The following is a 21,964-nucleotide window of genomic DNA, read 5'->3' on the forward strand; positions in this document are numbered from 1 at the left end:
AATACATTCAAATCATTCACATCAAGTATTACAATACATTCAAATAATTCAAATAATTCATAACAAGTATTGCAATACATTCAAATAGAGGTTTTTATTACAAGATTTTTCTCACTAGCTTGAGAATTCTTCCTCATCACTTGTTTGACTTTCATATTTTTCTTCTTCTTCTTCATTGTTTGCCCATCCACTTGGTATATCATTTGGATCACATTCTTCTATGAATGTTTCATCGGCCAATGGAGATATGACATGCATCTCATGTGTTTAGCTGTCCTTGAAGACATATACAATCGTTGCAATCTAGGAGTGATAGGAAAATAGCGAAGCGACTTGTATGAAACTTTCTTTGATCTCGTGCTACCATTGCCTCTTGTCTTTGGCTTGAACCGAGGATGCCCACATGACGGGCATGATATGTTGTTTTCCTGATCCTTGAAATACAACATACAATGATTTGGACAAGCATCAATCTTTTTATACCCCATACCTAGAGCGTTGACTATAACTTTCGCACGATAGAAATTTTGTGGCAATTTCTCATCTTTGGGCAACATACTCTTCACAATCATGCACAAACGGTCAAAACATGTTTGACTCAAATTATACTCGGACTTCAAATTCATTACTTGAAGAACTGCCAACAAGATAGTGTGACTCTCGCAACCATTCCAAAGTGGCTCATCAGAATCTCTAAGTAAATTATAAAATCTACTAGCTGCATCGTTTGGTGATTCTTCATCTACTGCAGTTCTTACATCACTAGGACTCATAGCAGAATCCAGTTCTGTTCCTGCGACATCAAATATCAAATTCATATATGGATTATCGTGCACCACATTCACCTGTGCATCAAAATTGTTTCTAAATTCTTTTCCATGAAATGTTCAATTCTGATAATCACTCACAAAACCCTTTCTGTATATGTGATGTCTAACACCATGAGGTTCTACAAATCGATTATTCTTATAAATCTTGCAGAGACACCTAATCTGACCTGTGGGATCCACTGTACTGACACTTGCCGTTGCAAATTCAATAAAACTTTCAACACCATCCATATATTCATGCGATAACTCATTGTCCACTATCCTACAGTACATCCATTCACGGTTTGCAATCATTTTGTCATATGATGTTACGAATAGTATCCTAACCAGTTAAAAGAGAACCATCAGAATGCTATGATGAAGAAAATATCGAATTTATCATGCAATATATGATGTCATACAATCACAAGAATTATGATGCATGCATTGATAACTTAATATTTTCATGTGCAAACTATTCATGACACGATACATTCATTTGAAGCATGCTTTCATTATACAATTTCACATGGAAGCCATAATCAAATTGAAAGTAACTACATGCAAGCATGGATACAATCACATCAAACATTGCAATACATCGAAATCATTCATATCAAACAAATGTCAAACATGTACCTACAATAAACACACTTCAATATCCCGCTAACTACTACCATGCCTAGCATGGAATCCGTACTCCAAAAATAAGAACACTTCTATTTTCATACATTAAAATCATGCTCAACATGATCTCGGAACTCCAACAAAGCAGTCCTAAATATCAACAACTAAGTGAGTGTGTGAACAATAAAGTGTTACATCCAATAAATTAAATAACATGTGATGCGCTTGCATCACTTACTCACCATGGGTATTTACCCGATTTGCATTGTTTTTGTCACTTACTTACCACGGGTGACGAAGCACAAGCGAGTTCCGTTGAGAAATCTGCAAAAAACACTGTGTTAAAATGAAGTCACCACCTGTCGAAAAAAAAACCCGAGGCAAATGAAAAAATCTTGCATAGGACTTTTATCTAAAAAATGCAGCCCTTCTAGAAGTTGGGCTTTGGTGCACGTATTAGCTCTAACTTTACTAGAGTTATCCGAGTAGCAGGAACCATCAAACAAACTATAACTGATTTAATGAGTCATTCACAGTTTCACAGAACGATGCAGTTTCACAGAACGCAGGGGTCACCCCCTTGTCGGGGGGCGACCCTCTGCCTTCCGGAAACGTAGGGGGTGACCCTTTGCCTGCCGAAAATGCAGGGGGCGACCCCTTGCTACCGGAAATGCAGGGGGTCGACCCCTTGCCTGCCGGAAACACAGAGGGGGCGACCCTCTGCCTGCCAAAAACACAGGGAAGGCGACCCCCTGCGCCCTGCTTTTGGAAACGCAGGGGGTCGACCCCCTGCCGAAAATGCAAGGGGCGACCGCCTGCTGCCGAAAACACAGGGGGGTCGACCCCTTGCTGCCGAAAACGCAAAGGGTCGACCCCCTTCCGACGGAAAGGTTTATCTGCGCGTCGCCGAGCGGTGGCAGGAGGCTGATGGGGAGCGACGGTCGACGAGCGGTGGACGGTGGGGGCCGGAGAGAGGCCGACGGGCGGCGGGAGGGAGAGGGCGGTGGGCGGGAGCAGTGGAAGAGGCAGCAAAACAAGAAAAGAAAAAGAGGGCTGGGATTAGGGATTTATGTGACATTTAGCGATGAAATAATTCTGTTGCTAAGCCGTCGTAAATCAAAAATACGAAAATAGCGACGAAATCTATTCCATCACCAAATCCCTCGCTGAATGGCGCGACTATTACGACAAAATACAAAAATAGCGACAAAATATATTCCGTCACCAAATCCGTCACCAAATAGCGACGGCGTGTGCGACAGAACCTATGCCGTCGCTATTTTTGTAAATAGTACTCAATTTAGCGATGAATTTGTTTCTCTCATTAATCTGTCGCTAGTTAGCGACAGAATTCTTCCGTCGCTAACTTCCATCGCTAATTCCATATTTTCTTGTAGTGTAAGCAGTCCAATAGATATAAGAAAGATGTCAAACGCAACCATAAAAAACTAGAGATTGTGCATACGGATGTTTGTGGGCCATTTTTCCTATGTTACACATGTAAAAAATATTTTATCACATTTATAGATGATTACTCACAGTATATGTATCTCTACTTATTATTTGAGAAATCTGAAGTCTTTCAAGTTTTTAAGGACTTCAAAAAAGAAATAGAGAAACATAATAGTAAAGTTATTAAAGTAGTTATGTCTTATAGATGTGAAAAATATTATAGTCGTTTCATTGAGATAGGACAAAAGGAAGGGCCATTAATGCGATTTGTAAAAGAGGAAGGCATTATACCTTAATACACCATGCCTCGTAGTGCTTAATAGAATAGTGTAGCTGAAAGGAGAAACCATACACTTAAGAAAATGGTTTGAGTGATGTTAAATTATTATAATATTCCTTTGACCTTGTGGGGTGAGGCTCTTAGGACAACAATCCATATATTGAACAAGGTTCCTACGAAGGTTGTCCAAAAGATTTCTTATGAGCTATGGACTGGCAAAAAACCTTCCTTATCATATATGTGCATATGAGGATGTTCAATTGAAGCTAACTAGTATAACCCACATATAAAAGCCTTTGATCCTAGGACGACTAATGAATTTTTCATTGGTTATCTAGAAAGATCAAAGGACTTTAGGTTTTATTGTATATCGTATACACCATAGATATTGAAAACAGATAGAGTAAGATTTCTTAAAAATAGTTTTATTAAGATAGATGCATCTCAAAGTTTTGAATTTGAGAAATTGCAAGATTCAGTTTTCATTCCTACGAAGGAAACATGCCTAGTTTTTCCAATCATTATTCCTTTGGTTGATGATAAGAAAAATTTGGTTAGTGAACATCAATCCCAAGTAGAACAAGTTATTGATGAAGATATACAATAACAACAGGATGTAGATATTCAATTTGAACCACTTATAGCACCAGTATGGAGGTCCACGAGGACCACAAAATCTGCTATCCATCTAGACTATGCGATATATTTATAAAAGCTTAATGATGATCCTTTAACCTTTGCAGAAGCCATTGAAAGTAAAAGATCAACACATTTGATCAATGCCACGAAAGAACAACTTGACTCTATGGTAAAAAACCAAGTGTGGGATCTTCTACCTCAACTTGATGGAGTAAGACCTGTTGGTTGTAAGTTGGTCTTTAAGACCAAAACATACTCCAAAAGGTGAGTGAAGATGTATTAGGCTAGGTTTGTTGCAAAGAGATTCACACAGATGGAGGGCATTGATTATAATGAGACTTTTTTCTCATGTCTCAACTAAAGAATCATTAAGAATAATCATGGTTCTCGTAGCTTATTTTGATTTAAAGCGACATTAAATTAATGTAAAAATGACTTTCTTGAATGGGGATATGAAAGATGAGGTATATATGCAACCACCTTCTGGTTTCAGTATAGATGATTCAAATAATTTAGTTTACAAATTAAAAAAACCAATCTATGAACTTAAACAAGCCTCCCATGAGTGATATAAAAAGTTTAATCAGGTAATTTTGAACTTTAGATTCACTGAAAACACTCTTGATCAGTGCATATACCTTAAGGCTAATGAAAGTAAGTTTATAATTCTAGTTTTGTATGTTGATGATATTCTTATTGCAACTAATAATTTGAGTATTCTATATGAGACAAGATTTTCTTTCCTCTTATTTTGATATGAAGGACATGGGTGAGGCCGTATATGTCCTTGAAATTGATATTCGTTATGATAGAACTAAGGGCGTCCTTTGCCTCTCAGAAATTATTTTCTAAGACCAGCAACCATAGTAAAAAGGAATAAATTAAGCATAAAAGACTGTCCTCAAGATGATAATGATAAGACTCAAATGTCAACTGTCTCATATGCTTCGACAATTGAGAGTTTGAAATACGTACAGACCTGCACACGACCAAATATCATATTTGCTGTGAAGATGCTTGGTAGATATCAGTCTAATCCAGACATTGCGCACTAGAAGGCAACGAAAAAGGTTGTGTATTATTTGTAAAGAACGAATGACTATATGTTGACCTACAAAAATGTTGACTTTTTAGAGGCCATTGGATACTCTGATGCAGATTTAAGAGGATGTCTTGATAGTAGAAAGTCTACTACTAGATACATTTTCCTAATAGTAGGTGGTGTCGTCTCATGGAGAAGTGAAAAACAGTCTACATCTGCAGTTCATACCATGGAAGCGAAATTTATTGCTCTATACGAGACTTTATCTCAGGCTATTTGGATAATAAACTTCATTATGGGTCTTGGGATTATGTATTCTATTGAAAGACTACTAAAGATCTTTTGTGATAATGAAGCTGTCCTGTTCTTCTCGAATAACAACAAATGCTCAATCTCATGTTGACACATAAAGTTAAAGTATTTTATTGTTAAATAAATGACTAAGAATAATTTAATATGTATTGATATAATCAATACAAAGAAAATGACTATGAATCCCCTTACTAAAGTGTTAGCACCAGGATTATATTCTCAACATGTAATGGGGATCGACCTATTGGATTCCTTCTAATGTATGCTAATACATTATGGTTATATATGATCACATTTATGAAAATAAATTAATTCTTTATGGTTTTGTGCATTCTTGATTATGTGTAAAGTATCTCTCATTTGGATAGAGAGAATAACAAAATAACAATATTAAAAAGGATTAATAAAATGGGTTAGAGACCAACCCATTCATAAAATTAATCTTAATATGCTAAAATACTGAAAATGAATAATATTGTAGTGCATGAAAATATGATATCCCGTATAGAGGTGCTCATCTCTATGACTCATATGATTAATTCTTGTGATACAGGATAACATGTGAACCCATGTGGAAATTGAATCGAGATAATGGTAAAGAACCTCGATTATGTGTTTTCTCATGTTAAATCAACAAGTTAGATATGCTTGTTAATGATTAAAATTGCCAGAAACTAAAATAAAAGCCCAAAGTTTTTGGGTGTCTAGAAATGCTCCTCTTTGTTATCGAGTGAGTGAATCTTAGTTAATGACAAAAAAATAGTCACTCAAAGTTAGATCTAGCCTAAGTTGGTGACTTCTCTTCAAGAAGAGAATCTAGAGATTGATACGAGGATCAATCAAAGAAAAAGTCTTGCACATTTTAATAGATTTTAATCACGATTGATTTTTGTTTTCTTATTTTTTTATAGTTTTTGTCATTTTCTTTTGATATTTACAAGTGACCCCTACCGGCGATGGGGATGATGGAGCAGTGCACTCTTCAAGAGCGCAAAAAAGAGTCATTATAGTGGCTCCTTGCATGTGATGGGATATTTTGAACTACGTATAAGGGCACAATGATCGATGGTTTAAGTCATGCAATGCTTAACGCCTTAACTAATCCAGAAGGGCTAAGTCTTGTTAAGCCAAGAATTGATCAGGACCTTCTAATTGATGAGATTATTGCAAAAAATGAGTAGAGAAATGGGAAATTAAGACAGAAAGAGATCATTCTCGTACAAGGAAAGCAACCTTGATCAGAAAGACTCTAAAGACTTTGCTGAAGGGGACTTCAGTAAGAAGGTAATTCAAGTTTTCAGAGGATGAAGAACATTTTTTCTTTCAAAAAGAGTAATTCAATTCTCTTTTGGATTGCTGACTCAAATGACCAACCTATCTACCCATTTATAAAGATTAGCTGCACGCAGGGTGGTCAGCGGGTCGGGTCAGGGTTGACCTCAACCCACCCATATAACTAATAATCTGGTTCAGGTTTTGTTGGGTCATGAAAATAAAATTCCAAACTCAAACCTGCATAATTTAAAAAATTTATTTTTATTAAAAATATATATAAAATACTCCTATCGGGTACACGGCAAAAAAGCTGAGTCAGGTCAGGTACCCGGCAAAATCATGGCCCAAACCTGGCCCGCATATTTCTTGGGTCTGGTTCAAGTTGGCTCAAATATTATTCGGGTCGGCACTTTCCAGTCCTCACATCACATGGAATGCAGTCATGTGATTAGCGGTCACATTGTCGGGCACTTAAGTGCTCCCTGGATCCCTACTCGTTTTTCTTGTGATATATTGCTTCATACTAGGGGGGATGTCAACGGGTCAGGTTTGGTTTGGACCCAGATGGAACCAGACTTGGACCATATTTTTGGGTATGGTATCGGGTCCAGGCCTGGGTCTAATCGGGTCCACTGTAAAAAAATCATACCCGAACCCGATTAGAACTACATGATCCAAACTTGGACTATAGCCTGTAAAACCATATTTTTTTTTATCATTTTTACATTGAAAAATTACAGGTCTTAATCAAAACTCGGGTCAGCTCTGGGTCTATTGTAAAATTTCACAAACTATACCCAGGTCCATGTATTAATTGGACCTTCAGGTCTGGACCCGAGTCTTAATCAGGTCTTCATACCCAGACCCTATAGGGTTTGGTTCAGGTCGGGTATGGGTAAACCAGGCCCGTTGACACCCTACTTCATACGGATGGAATATGAGCTGTATGAATATGAGGCTCACATTGGCAACTCGTTTTTGTTATGATATATTGCATCATACGGATAACATATGAGCTGCAAGCGTGGCCACATGAGGCCCACATTGACAACTTGTTTTTCTTGTAAATATATAACATATTGCACCCTACGGATAACATATGAGTTGTGTGGCCATATGAGCTTACATTGGATATCATATGAATTGTGTGGTCATAGGGGCACACATCGAATACAAATGTCTTATAAGGCTCACATTGTATAACATATGAGCTGTGTGGCTACAGGGGCTCACATTGGATAGCATATGAGGTATTTCATGGCTCACACTGGATACCACATTGGCTTTTTTATTATGTGGCCGATTGGGGTGGTGTTTGCTTGAACATTGTGCGGTTGAGACCGTAGTGTCGAACGTTAAAAATGGTGAAATATCATTTTTCAAAAACTCGTGAGAATTTTATTTTTTTTCATAAATCTCGCATTGTTTTGGCAAAATCTTGAGAATAAAAAAGTAAATTAAAAAATACAAAAATTAACTGAGCGTGAACTAAGCTCGACCACAAATATGACATTTGGCTTCTGAACCAATTTTGACTCGAGCCTGAATGACCTGAGCATGAACATGTATAATTTCAAAAAAAGACAGTTTAAAACAAGAATTAACCATATCACTAAGTATTAAGTTAAGATTGCGACAATCACATGGTCTGTAAAATGCCCTAGGATTTTAATCTAGTATTCTTTTTTGCTCACTTTGATGTTTTTCCTTTATATTAGATCCATTGTCGTAACCTTGTTATCCTATATTATTAATATCAAGTTTAAGATAATTTATTACATTTATTAGTTTATTAAAAAGACCTTCTCCATATATGTCATCAACATCTAAAAAATCTAAAAAAAAACTCTTCTATTTGTATTGGAATAGTGGAAACATCAACACATCTGAAAATTAGTGTCATTTGTTCTTGATGACTCGCATCGGGCGTACAATCAAGTATTATTGAAAAATATTTTGCTTCTTTAATTTTTAAAACAATATCGTTTTGACACTATTAACTAACAATAATATCAATTCATTTTGTATGTTATGTCCAAGATAATCATTTTGTATTTTGTTATTTTTAATACGCCTCATATGTTCTTTCATTGTTAGATCAAATTTTGCTATCATTTCAATTTAACTTAAACTTTTTTTATTGTTTTCTTGATATATCTTCTCATTACTTCCACAAAATGCTAGGTTATTTTTTGTAAGTCTTAACAACAACAATAATCCTTAACAAAACTTTTTTTCAATGTTCTTTTTCTATAATAATTTCTTCTTGAATACTTTTGTCAATTGTCCTTTTTTCTAATAATCTTTCATCTAACTCAACCCAAGCATTCATATTAGTAATATGTTAACTTGATGTTTCATGAATTTTTAATATTATACTAAGATTCTTCAAATATTTACTTCTTTAATTAGCTAATTGAATCTTATTAGGTTTCAATGTAAATAATTTACAACAGAAACAAAATACTTTATAAACATCTTTCGAATAAATTAATCATTTTATCATATTTTTCTTCATTTGATAATTCTCGGTAATAATGGAACATAAAAAATGTCTAGAGTCTTTATCAAGAGGAAATTTTCTTTTATTTTCTTTGATTGAGCCTCTTTCAACTAATAAGTCTCTTAATTTTATATCTATTATTGGCCATTGTCCTGGGTTATAAATATTGATAGAATCATAAGCTATTATTTGTGGTTTTCCTTCTAAATGTTTTTGAAGTTCTTCATTTACTTTTTTATGTTCTTCCTCTATAATTAAATATTTTTTTTTAGGTATTATTCTTTGTTCTTCTAAATTATTGATAATTTTTTCATTTTCTTTCATTTCAACATCATCTAAAATTTTCTCATTATGGGTAATAGTATCATCATTCAAGTAATTTATATTTTTCCTATCAATAACAAACTTATCAATAGCACCCTTTTGAGAAGCAACTAATTTTTTTATTTTTTTTCACTTTTCTCTATCCAGATTCAATTTTTCTAGAAGACATAATAATTTGAATAAGATAGAAAATAAAAATATAAATTAAAGAATAATAAAACCTGATAATTTCCTAAGAATGAATTCAACAGTTGTTAGGCACACCACACACGTGAGAGACCTAGTAAACCTGATCATGAAACACATAAGATAAAAAGATTTATTTTTAACATGAGTATCAAATAAAAAAAAAATAACTTGTGGTTCGTATACATGAACTGATGAACAAAAATTTTACACACTATTAAATGTTAATCATCTAAAACTAAAAATAGAAGAGAATATGATGTAGGAAGATTATTGGACTAGTATTTAGGACATGATTGTTATAATTCAATTGAAGGTAATGCGAGTGATTATATTGAAAGATATAAAAAAATACATATTAATTAGTAATTACTATGATACTATAATATCAATGAACATAAAACAGAAAAAAAAAATTACCTACAAGATTCAAGTTGGAGATGTTGATTGTCAAGAGAGAGATGTTTGAATAAGATTTTTGATAATTATTTAAGGATGTTGATCGTTTAGAGAGAGAGAGATAAAGATGCTTTAGTTTAGGCCCTTTAGGTTACCAAATTTGGTTAGGTTAGAATATTTAATGAGTTTAATTACTTGTAAAAAGTTAATGAATTAGGTAAAAAAATATTACTATTACTTTAACGGTTTGAAATTTTGAGGGTTGAAAAGATTTATTACTAGGTTTTGATAATTAACTTATTAAAATTGCTTAAATTATAGCTTCTGAATAATTAATAAATTATAATTTAATAATTATTTAAATATCCCTATTAACCTTGTTTGAACTCCAAATTTTTTGAGGCCCTCAGCATGTGCCATGTGTCCATCTTATGTGAACTCCAAAATTTGGAGGCCCCTCCAAAATAAGAAGCCCTAAGTGGTGGCCTCAAATCTCAAAAAGGACAACCGCCTTGTACTTGGTGCAATGCGATTGTGTCATATCCAACCTCGAACTCTAAAGTTTTTTTTTTTTATGATAAGAAACCCTCGCGAAAGCAAGGAAAACCCCAAGTGGGGCCCCATGACCACCCTGCCTTACGTGGCCCACCGAAAGCTACAGACACACCCGTGCACTAGTGGGGTTTGATTCGTCCACCTCCAACTCTGAAGTTATCACCAAGAATATTTTGTGTTATCCCCTTTGGTTTGGAATGACTACGGTGTGAAACACATTTCCATTCGCACATATAATGGACGTAAGCAGATCAGGTCATGCTGAACATGAGCTTTTTGCTCATGTCTGTTTGCATTTTGGATGAATGCCATGTACCATATAACTGTTCTGTTGATTTTTTAACTTTTCAAAATACAAAACGGACGGCCACGATGTTTGCATGAGCAAAAAAACTCATATTCAGCATGACCTGATCTGCTTCCATAATGGACAGGTAGTGCAGCACTGTCTCACACACACTATTGATTAGAAAAGAAAAAGGGCGGGCGCCCACGATTTTCCCACTATTTGAGTGTAAATTTGCATGCGGATGTTTTTATGCAAGCTGACTCACAAGCAACCTCTTCCATGACAACACCCAACATGAGGAAGTTTGAAAACGATTAAACTAGTCGAGTGGGCTAGAAATATGCTCGGTGGAATGAGTTTCATTCTTTCTTGTTTCTTTGAGGTGTTTAATTAATCCACTAAGAGTGACCAAGTTCTTGAAAAAGTTTACCAATTCGGATTTTGTGGGTCCACCCAAAGATTAGTGCTTGCCATGGAAATTAAAAGAAAATACAGAAAAGAAGGCAAGGAAATCATGCATGGCTCATATTCGACCCCTAATTAATGGCTCGGGAAAATTGCTTGAATGAGACAAGGTTCATCACCTTTTTTTAGTCACGTTAGGACTTGGTTTTACTTAGATTGATGTGAAATTGATGCAGGTTAAGTCTCACCAGATCCAATTCAAGTTTTTTTTTTTTTAAAGAAAATATTTCATTAAATTGGCTATAGATGGACAATTAAAGCACAGTCGCCGGGGACGAGGTGTCGCACATGGAGTTCAAATGAGAAATAAAGTAAAAAAACATTCTTGTATTTCAATGGCCCTCAGTTCTCCTAGACATTGCAGGTCTGATTGATGCCTACTTAAGTCTGTAACGCTACTTAAGTTCCCATTGAATCATATCCAAAATGACCCCATCGATTTGCAGGAGCCATTGAAAGTCCTATTGTTCCTTTCAAGCCATACCAACCTCCAAGATATCAAGAGCCAGCATAGTCTCACGAAGACCCACTTGCTACCCTTCTTTTGGAAGTCAGATGCCAAAAGCATATCCCTGATCGAGTGTTGGTTACTATCATCAAGGCCAAAATCACCCCATGCAGTTTGTAATAAATCTCTTATGAAATAGCAGTCTACAAATATATGCTCCATAGATTCTTCATGTGAGCTGCACATCCTGCATTTACTTGCTAAGTGAAAGCCCCAAGACTTTAGAAACGAATCCGACTTTACCTTCGCACATAGAAGAAGCCAACCAAAAGTAGATCTAGGTAGGAGACCCCCACCCCAAAGAGCCCCATTGGGTAGGAACTGAATTGTGTTAAGGCATAATGATTGGTAGCAAGATTTCACTAAAAACTGTTAGGTGTAAGAAGGAAGGGAGAGAAAATTCAAAGGAGAAATTGGGCTGTTTTGGAAAAGGTGGTCTTGATGAGGTGGAATAGTCCCATATTGCTTGTGCTTGAGTTTGTTGTGGGCTTTATAAGCCACATGTAAACTCATACACTTGTTCCTGAGAACAAGAGGGTGGGATGACCACCACACACGCACGCGCGCCCACCCGTTGTGCCGAGCCAGGTCGGGCTCGGGTTCTTTAGGGCCATATCCAATCAAGAAAAAGTACCTTTTTACCCAAAGTTTCTTTGGATATTTGGATTCTGTCACAGGTTATGGGAATTGATAACGGGTCACGACTCCTCGTAGTCCGTGCTTGTTATGGCTCTTCGGATTCCGTAACGGATCTCGATCTTTCGAAGTCTATTAACGGATCACGTCTTCTCAGAATCCGTAACGGGTCCTTCCACGCTTTGTAACCGTTCGTGGGTTATAAAAGCGTGGTGAGGGTGGGGTTACAGATCGATCAGAGACACTCTGGTTTTCTGAAGAAGAGCTCTGCGATTTTCCATCTCCCTGTTGCTCTCTCTCTCTCTCTCTCTTTCCTGAGTTATCCCGAAAAGGGGTGTTCTGCAACATTTGGTTCGTGGAGGTTGTTTTCGAAGGACGATCCGCCAGAGTCCACCGTTCGGTTCATCGTGGCTATTGTATCTTGGGGGAAGGACGCCGGACCCTGATTTGCATTGTATGCAGGGGCGAATCTTCTCTAAAGGGAGTACTTTCGTACGCCTTAGCCTGTTACATAATCTAAACTTGTTTCTGTTGTTTTCTTTATGTTCTTTTCATCTGTTTACTCTTATGCTGTCGTCTGGATTTTGGCTGTTTGTGAAAACCGACATGCCTGCTCCCTATTGTTGTTTCGATCGTCTGTTCATCATGCTATTTACACTGTTGTATTTCCTGATTTATATCGTGTTTTATATCATGATGACGATTGTGAAACTGTGTGATCCGAAAAATGATACAACAGTGAGAGCAAAAACAAAAGGTAGTCCCATTTCCTGACCACTGATCCCACAGGTCTTCTTCTAAACACCAAGCACCACCCCTCTTGGTCAGACCACATCGTAGCAACCGCACAGTTCGTACCTGCCACCACTTGAAAGACTTGGAAATCAGTCTCTAAGAGCCTGATCCTCCACCCAAACATCCCACTAGAAGCTCATACTGCATTCGTCCCCCAAAACAAACTTGATGCTCTGAATAAAACCGGGCAACACCATCATCCATCCTTTCTAAATTTCCAATCAACAATTTTCAGGGGGATATCTTCACCTTATGTGAAGAACAACGTATTGGCAAAGATGATGCTAAGAAGAGAATTTTGATTTTTTTCTATGTCAATAACATTTACAAGGAGTGGTGATGTATACATTTGTAATTTACAACAATAGAAAGATAAATATGAAAAAATGAATTGACATGATATTCTTTTTTAACCAAACGTTATCTTGATGATCCCCCAAATTCTTCGTATGATTTGTTTCCGTATTCTCCTCTTGACACTCCCCTTCAAGTTGATGTGTGTGTAGATCTGTCATGCTCAACTTGGATATAACGAACTTGAATTGATCCCTTCCAAGTGCCTTTGTGAAGACATCTGCAATTTGCATCTTTGTAAGTACATAAATAGTCATGATGATTCTTGCTTGTATTTTTTCTCGAATTAAATAACAATCAAGCTCTATATGTTTCGTGCGTTCATGAAACACGAGATTTGATGCAATATGGAGTGTCCCCTGATTGTCACAATGGAGTTTCATGGGTTTGTCATGAGTGAAACCAAACTCCGCTAACAAAGCTTTTAGCCAAACTAATTCACAAGTGGCCAATGCCATTGCCCTGTATTCTTCTTTTGCAGATGATCTTGCTACATTATTCTGCTTTTTGGTTTTCCATGAGATTGGACTACCTCCTAACATTACAAAATACCCGAAAGTGGATTTTTGGGTCATAGGACAACTGGCCCAGTTAGAATTGCAATAAGCCTCTAGTTGTATTCTGCTTTTGGAAGGTAAAAGAATGCCTTGTGCAGGTGTGGATTTGAGATACCTTAATATTTTTATGGACACATGGTAATGCAGTTTTTGTGGTGCTTGCATAAACTGGTTCAATAGGTTGACAAAGTATACTATGTCTGGGCGTATAACTGTCAAATATATCAGGCGTCCTGCTAATCACCGATATTGTGAAGGATCATCAAGAGGCTCCCCTTCATCGGATGTGAGCCAAAGTTTTTGATCCATAGAAAAATCAGTGAGGCTTTCTCCAAGGAGTCCTGAATCATATATATAAAATATCTAAGGTATATTTTCTTTGACTTAGAAATATACCTTTTGGTGATTTTGCAACTTCAATGCCCAAAAAATACTTAAGTGGACCCAAATCCTTAATGCGAAATTATGAATGCAAGAAGGACTTCAAAGAGAGAATATCTGGATCATAATTCATGGCAATAACGATGTCATCAACATATACTAGTACCACTATGATTTGAGACCCAAATTTATGAGTGAAAAGGGTATAGTCAGTGTTAGACTGAATGAATCCCACTGAGAGTAGAGCGTGAGTCAACTTGCTGAACCAGTTGCGAGAAGACTGTTTAAGTCCGTATAGAGATTTTTTGAGAAGACATACCTGATGCTCTCCTTTGCGATGGACTCCATCTGGTAAATTCATATAGATTTCTTCATCAAGATCACCATGAAGGAAGGCATTACTGACATCAAGTTGATGTAGTCGCCATCCAAAGATAGAAGCAAGGGCAAGGAGTCTTCACACAATAACTAATTTACAACAGCAGCAAAAGTCTCATGAAAATTGAAACCTTTCACTTGTGTGTAGCCTTTAGAGACGAGATGAGCTTTGTATCGTTCGATGGAACCATCAGTCCGATATTTTATTTTGAAAATCCACTTACACCCAACTGGTCACTTATTAGGAGGCAAAGTAACCACCTGCCATGTTTGATTGTCCTCAAGAGCTTTAAGCTTTGTGATCATAGCCGCCTGCCAATTTGGATCCCGAACAACTTTAGTAAAATGGTGTGGCTCTTGGTCAGACAAAATGACACTAAAAAAGGCATGATGACAGATGGAAAATTTATGTGATGATAAATAATGACTGATGGAATACATAGTAGAAAAGGGCTTACCGACATGAGCAGGTAGAATGCTAGCAGAATTGCACATAAAATTGGTTAAATAACTAGGATGTGTGTGAGTGCGATTTGATCAACATAATGGTGGGTGAATGGGAGGTGATGGTAAGGTAGATGGACTAGCCGAGGTAGGTTCGGCTGGTGGAGGACTAGTAGGTTCTAAAGATGGTAAAAAATCACTAGTGTATTCACAAAAAATAGGAGAAGGAAGAACAAGGTCATTAGAAATGGGTGAAGCTTCATGATTTTTAAAAGGAAATATATGTTCGTGAAAAATGGCATCCTCACTAGTGAAAAGTTTATTAGCATCAAGATCAAAAACCTTATAACCATGTTGACTAAAAGGATAACCAATAATCATAAATGACCCACCCTAATGAAACATGGATGAAATGGTTTGTACACGAACCAGTTCTCCCACTTGTCTGATCGGGTGGGGGCTCCTCACCCCTGCTTTCAACAGTGGGTTGGGTGAGGCTCCCACCAGCCTACTTTGTCTGGTATCAAGTAACTAGACAGTGCCTAGCCGATGGGAGTTCCCTCCCTTGCCCACTCGTGATGAGAAAAGGAAGACATGATGGTGGTTAGAGCCACAACTTACCATGGTAGTTCAAGCCTCCGCTAGTCGGCCCTATCGGATGGGAGGTAACTGGGTGTGCTGACATCGACAGTTGGCTCCTGACCTATAGAAAATAGAGAGGAAGAGGACAATGATGCCGGTTGGAGGAGCTTCAATCGGGTCACTAGCAGGCGACCAAAAGGGCAAGGAAGAAGAGGTCGAAGTGGATGGGGGGTGAAGGTGGCCCTCCAATTGTTTAGGGTGCCTAGGCCGAAACAAGGAGGGGAAAGGGACAGAGAACACCTCTCTGACCTCTCCAAATTCGTCGATGGGCAATGAGATGGGTTCTTTGGTGGTGTAGGATTCGACTCCCATCGATGGTGCATGTCCCATGCGAGGTTGCTGGATGGGATTTTGACGGTGGTCAGCCCCTGGTCCACCAAAAAAAGAAAGAAGAAAGGGGAGGGGAGAAACGACCTTCCCCTTTCCCTCTCCCTCTGTCGGTGGCATAGGGCATGGTGGCACTGGTGACAATGATGGAGCAAGTGAAGTGGGTGGAGGAAGAAGTGATAGCAATCATCGACGGTGGTGGATGTGGGTCTGTCGGTGACAGTGGTAGATGGGGGAGCAAAGTCCAATGCTGAAGGTGGTGTCGAATGGAGATAAGAGAAAGGTCGGGTGATGGTAAAGGAGGGGTCACCCGTGGTAGTGGTAGTGGATTTGCTAGCAATTTCTTATCTGAATGTGTGCGTTGATATCTTTAAGGGCATGAGATATTCAAAAAATATGAAATCATAAGGATCATTGTTTCATCAAGTGTTGCCCTTGATTTCATAAGACAATCCATTGATTTCGTGAGGCGATCGATTGCACGATCAATATTCAACATCATAAACATGATTAGGACTTCGACTCTGATACCAAGATTTATGATAAAATCTATTTATGATACTCCTATGCACAAAGATTGAGAAAAGCAAAAAAATAGAAGAAAAAGATCAGAAAGCAAGAATTAAAGTGGGAAGCAAGAGATTAAAAAAAAATTTGATTTATCTCATTCAACTTCAACAATGAACATCATAAAGAATTATAATCCTAATATAATAACCCTCTAAAAGATAAAACTTAACTTAATATAATGAAACCTAAAAATTGAGTCCAAGATCCATTACAAAATAATTCAAATATTAAAAATATCCAAACTAAATAATATGAATCTCAAATGATCCAATAAGAGATATGGGCCCAGATATGTATCGCTCGTTTCTACATCAATTATAAGGCCTTTGCTTACTCAGACGGGCAACTCTGTTGGAAGCTGCCAACGAGGTGCTCAAGGATGATTTTCCTCCTTCCCAATTAACATCAATTGCACCTCTTCCACCATCGTACGAGATGTTGAGTTGTCAGGTGATCATCCCCTTGGCATGTGTATTGATCTCGTCCCCATTAGGCTTACACTGAAAAGTGATGTTCTAACCATGGCACCGACCACAAATGCTTTTCGTAGTCTCTTCATGAATCTGACTCATTTTACTGCGACCCAAAGTTTGGTGTGAGTGAGGATATCATTTCCCCCTGTTCTCGTCTTCGAGTTTGATTGTTGTTCATCGATTGAAGGCATTTTCACAATATTTTTCATGTGGTAAAAAATTCGCCTCTCCCCATCCTTTTTTCATAGTTATCTCATTGTTTTGTGAAGATTTCAGAAAGATGGATATTGTCACTACAAAAATCTCTTGTACTTGAGCTAATGGAGCTTTGGGAGGCACTTTAGCCAATCTAGTCCCCCCTTTCTCCGTTTTCTTCCACCCCATTATCAGCCACTTTGTTGTAGGACCTTGAGATCGACAAAAGACCAGGTTTAGGTCATTTGTCTCTGACAATCTCTAGCATCTCCCGCAATTCAAGTTGGTCACAAGGCAGAGGAAAACTTGACCTAGGGATGTCAATGGATTGAAGTTTACCCGATATCCGACCGTATACAACTCCATTCATTAGGATTTGGTAAGCCTAAATGTATCCCATTGTAATTAGATGCAGATATGGTTTTAATTTTTTTCTATTGAATCTAGCAAATATCCATATTTGATGGATATTCGAATTTGATGACATGTAAAAACCTGGATATGATACAATCTTTTCACCATCCGAATCTGAATCTGTTTAGCCAACATCCAATTAATCAAATTTGGTATATTGGCCATATCCATCAGGATCTGAACCGTTTAGATCACTAACTTGACCTAAGTCAAAAACCCCAATGAGTTGACTTCATAACCTTGAGGTGTACCTTCACTATATAAAAGCAACAAAAATATCAAATTTGTGAAAACTCCACAAATGGTTCAATAAAGTGCTTTAGTTGGGAGGATGAGGTGCAATGTGATTGTACCTGATCACCCTCCATCATTGGGATACAGCCTGTCAGTTGCGGGGGACCAAGCAATGGTAGAAGATGACAAGGTGCAGAGTCATACTAAAAGTGTCATTATTTGTCTCTATGTGTGATTATTGTGAACACCAAAGTTGAGACCATCTTTATTGTTCTATATAAAGCTGCTCTCTATTGAAGCATAGAGGCCACGAGCGTCTTACGTAATTTGTAAACTGGAGATGGATTGGATCATGAGGGTGCTCATTGTTTTAGTAGTGGGTCTCTTCTTGCCTGCCCATCTGGGAGCTCAACTTGAAGTAGGGTTCTATGACGATAAATGTGATGATGCCGAGTCTATTGTTGAAGATGAAGTCAGGAAAGCCCTCAACGTAAACATTGGTCTGGGTGCTGGCCTCATAAGAATGCATTTCCATGACTGTTTTGTTAGGGTAGGAATAAAATGAAATTATATTCCTATATATATTGATCCTCATGACAGTCATTTAAGAGCTAGCCATGCATCATGAGTCTCATGTTTTACCTAACTATATGCTTCTCTAATGATTGTGAAGGGTTGTGATGGATCTGTCCTCATCGACTCAACAGCGAAAAACACAGCAGAGAAAGACTCTCCTGCAAACAACCCTAGCCTTCGTGGGCTGGAGATTATTGATAGGACAAAATCACGTTTGGAAGCCACTTGTAAAGGAGTCGTCTCCTGTGCTGATATTCTAGCGTTCGCAGCTAGGGATAGCGTCGAGGTGGTAAGTAATATGCTTTCACGTATTTCTACTCCATGCCGACCGTGCTTAGGTGATCAGGACACACAAAACACAGAAAATCGCTAACGCGTGCAGAGATTTTCTACATAAAACACAAACATAAAAAATCGTCAAGGGTGCAGAGATCTTCTCTGTAAAACACAAAATAGCAGATCTAAATCCCTACGTGCCCAGCAATTTTCTTTGTTTCGTATGGTCCGTACATTGTAAAGTACTCGGGACCGATCACCGAATCTGCTCCACCATGGCAATAGCTTACAATGTGTATCTTCTCTCTTTTTGTTTGCATGTGTCTCTTTGTGTGTGATTAATCCTCTTTTCATGTCATCCAAATGAGAGGGTGTTGGGTGTGCACCTCAGGAACACGGACTCAGTGCATGTTTCTAGGTTCCCATTGGGCGCCACGTGACACTCAGTGAGGTGTAAGGGAAGCCATACATTATCATAGATCCTGCAGGCTGATGTACGGCTCCCCCTTACATCCCACTGAGCGTCACGCAGCCCTCATTGGAGACCAGAAACAGGCACTGTAGCTACAGTGTGTGGTGTTCTTGGTGAGAACATATAACCTGCCGGCCATCCAAATAATGATGATGACAAGAAGTCCACCTCAGGTGATTAATTAATTCTGTCCATATAGGATCATGCACTCCTCCATATTATGCATATGAAAACAATCGTGAACGTGCAATTGTTTTTATTTCTTGTTATAAAGAAAAATCAAAGTGTAATTTATAGAATTCAGCTAGGTCTCTGATCCTGGGGCGGTTTCTCTGTGGAAATATAAAAAAAAGCTTATTTGCCTTATCACGTCGAGCATAAAAAAAAAAATAAACGTTTATGTAAGCCCTTATACCGATCTTAAAAATGAGACCGTACCGCCGCTTCTTGCTGTATTTACACTCACTTATCGTCAAACACATACTACCAATTAGTTCTTAAATTAGAAATTATAAACCAAAACACTAGTTCCAAATTTCTCCATCATTTATTTTAAATAAACCTGACCTTAAAAAAGATTTATTTTGAATAAACCTTTTATATCACCAAGTAGATAGCGTTCCAGTCAATTAGTTATCCTAAGATCAAGTTAATGAACTCATGTGCTTTGTAGCTGTTGGTCTTATATCTTATTGAATGAGTAAAATTGGAAACAATTGTTTACAAAACCAGTCAAATCAATCTTTGAAGATATATCTGGGCAAATCGGTTCCACTCATCCCCGATGTCATCCCAATCTTCGTACCGCTCCTCTTCTTGGGATTTCATTGATGCAAGTTGTTTTGATCAAATCGGACTCCACAAATGTAATTTACATCATTCATTTAGTGAAAAGCTCAACATTTAATTAATCACCGAAATCCTAGTTGTGTGCAGGTCATGAATACAAGCCAATAAACTTGATTCTTTTGGAAGTTTCTAATTAACCTCTCTCTCTCTCTCTCTCTCTCTCTCTCTCTCTCAGCTATCAGGATTTTACTACAACGTCCCTGCGGGGAGGAGAGATGGAAGGATTTCTTTGGCATCGGAGGCTAACACTAACCTACCACCTCCTGTGTTTACGGTTGCCCAACTCACTCAATCTTTTGCAGCCAAAGGGTTAACTCAGGAAGAAATGGTTACACTCTCAGGTACGCGCGCGCCCTTCTCAGTGCATGTGCACGTTGCTTGGATCGGTAGACACGCGTTATATTAACTAAGGAGTTGCCTTCTCCTGTATCTTGGTTATCCAAGAAGAAGGAAAAGCACTACACACTTTTTACTACCTAGAGCAATTTTGAACTCCAATTTTGTAAACTTTGTAAGTCATGACTTAGTCATGTTTTGGTTCACATCTGATATCCAAGAAGAAAGAAAAGCACTGCAAAGTTTTTACTACCTAGTGCGACTTTGGACATCATGTGAAATATGACCAAGTTCATGAACTCCAATCTTGTGAACTTTAAGTTATGAACTTAGTCATGCTTTATTTCACATCTGAACTATTAACCAAAACTAAATATGACCAAGTTCATGATCTCCAATTTTGTAAACTTTGTAGGTCATGAAATTGGTCATGCTTTATTTCGCATCCGAACATAGCAAAAAACATGACAAAGCTATATCAACCATTACCTATTCATGCAACATTAGATCATTGTTCCTTGGCAACTGAACTGCATGTTGCAGGCGCCCACTCAATCGGCCGTTCGCATTGCACCTCCTTCGACAACAGGTTGTACAACTTCAACACCACGACTGCACAGGACCCGAGCCTCGATCCGGTTTATGTGGTTCAATTGAGGAAGCAATGCCCGCAGAACCCTAATGCTACTCTGGTGGTTCCCATGAACCCTACTGCTCCTTACAGCTTGGACAATAGCTACTATTCTAACATATTGGCTAGCAAAGTTCTGTTTACATCAGATCAAGCACTCCTGTCCAACTTGTCGACAGCTAGCTTAGTCAGTCAGAACTCCCGCAACTTAGGCCTATGGCAGAACAGGTTCGCACAGGCCATGATCAAGATGGGTCAGATCGGTGTGCTCACTGGTAATGCTGGAGAGATTAGGTCCAATTGTAGGGTTATCAATTAATGGATATTATATGGGGTTAGATTTTTGTGCTTGTTCTTGTTGGGTTGTAAGCTTATGTTTGTATCAATAGAAGGCGAGCTTTGGTGAGAAGCCCCGATCATTAAATCTGCTCTCAGCTTTGGAATGGAGTCAAGCAAGATCAGACGTTTCGACCTGAGTGAAGCAGGATCACAGAACATAATTTCTAGAAAAAATAAGACACGAGAGAGAGAGAGAGAGAGAGAGAGAGAGAGAGAGAGAGAGAGAGAGAGAGAGAGAGAGAGAGAGAGAGAGAGAGTACATAATAAATACAAAGGTGAGATGTAAATCAGATGGTGAGCGCTCGCTTAGCATGCGAGAGGTACGGGGATCGATACCCAGCATCTCCATTTTCAATAAACTTCTTTTATCATTTTTCTCTTTCCATCACTTGGGTTTTTAGTGTATTTTTGCCCGTAAGG

The 21,964-nt window shown here is 37.9% G+C and overlaps 1 protein-coding gene across 1 annotated transcript; it reads left to right on the top strand.

The window, feature by feature from the left end:
- The first annotated feature begins 18,405 nt into the window (after window positions 1–18,405).
- On the top strand, window positions 18,406–21,612 carry LOC149829603 (peroxidase 5-like). The gene is made up of 4 exons (XM_090015209.1): window positions 18,406–18,615; window positions 18,739–18,930; window positions 20,414–20,579; window positions 21,118–21,612. The coding sequence occupies exons 1-4, from the start codon at window positions 18,406–18,408 to the stop codon at window positions 21,522–21,524; spliced, it is 975 nt and encodes a 324-aa protein (XP_089871335.1). The 3' UTR covers window positions 21,525–21,612.
- The last annotated feature ends 352 nt before the right edge of the window (window positions 21,613–21,964 follow it).

The sequence above is a fragment of the Nuphar pumila genome, chromosome 8 (assembly GCF_984573655.1).
Source record: "Nuphar pumila chromosome 8, dmNupPumi1.hap1.1, whole genome shotgun sequence".
NCBI classification, from domain to species: domain Eukaryota; kingdom Viridiplantae; phylum Streptophyta; class Magnoliopsida; order Nymphaeales; family Nymphaeaceae; genus Nuphar; species Nuphar pumila.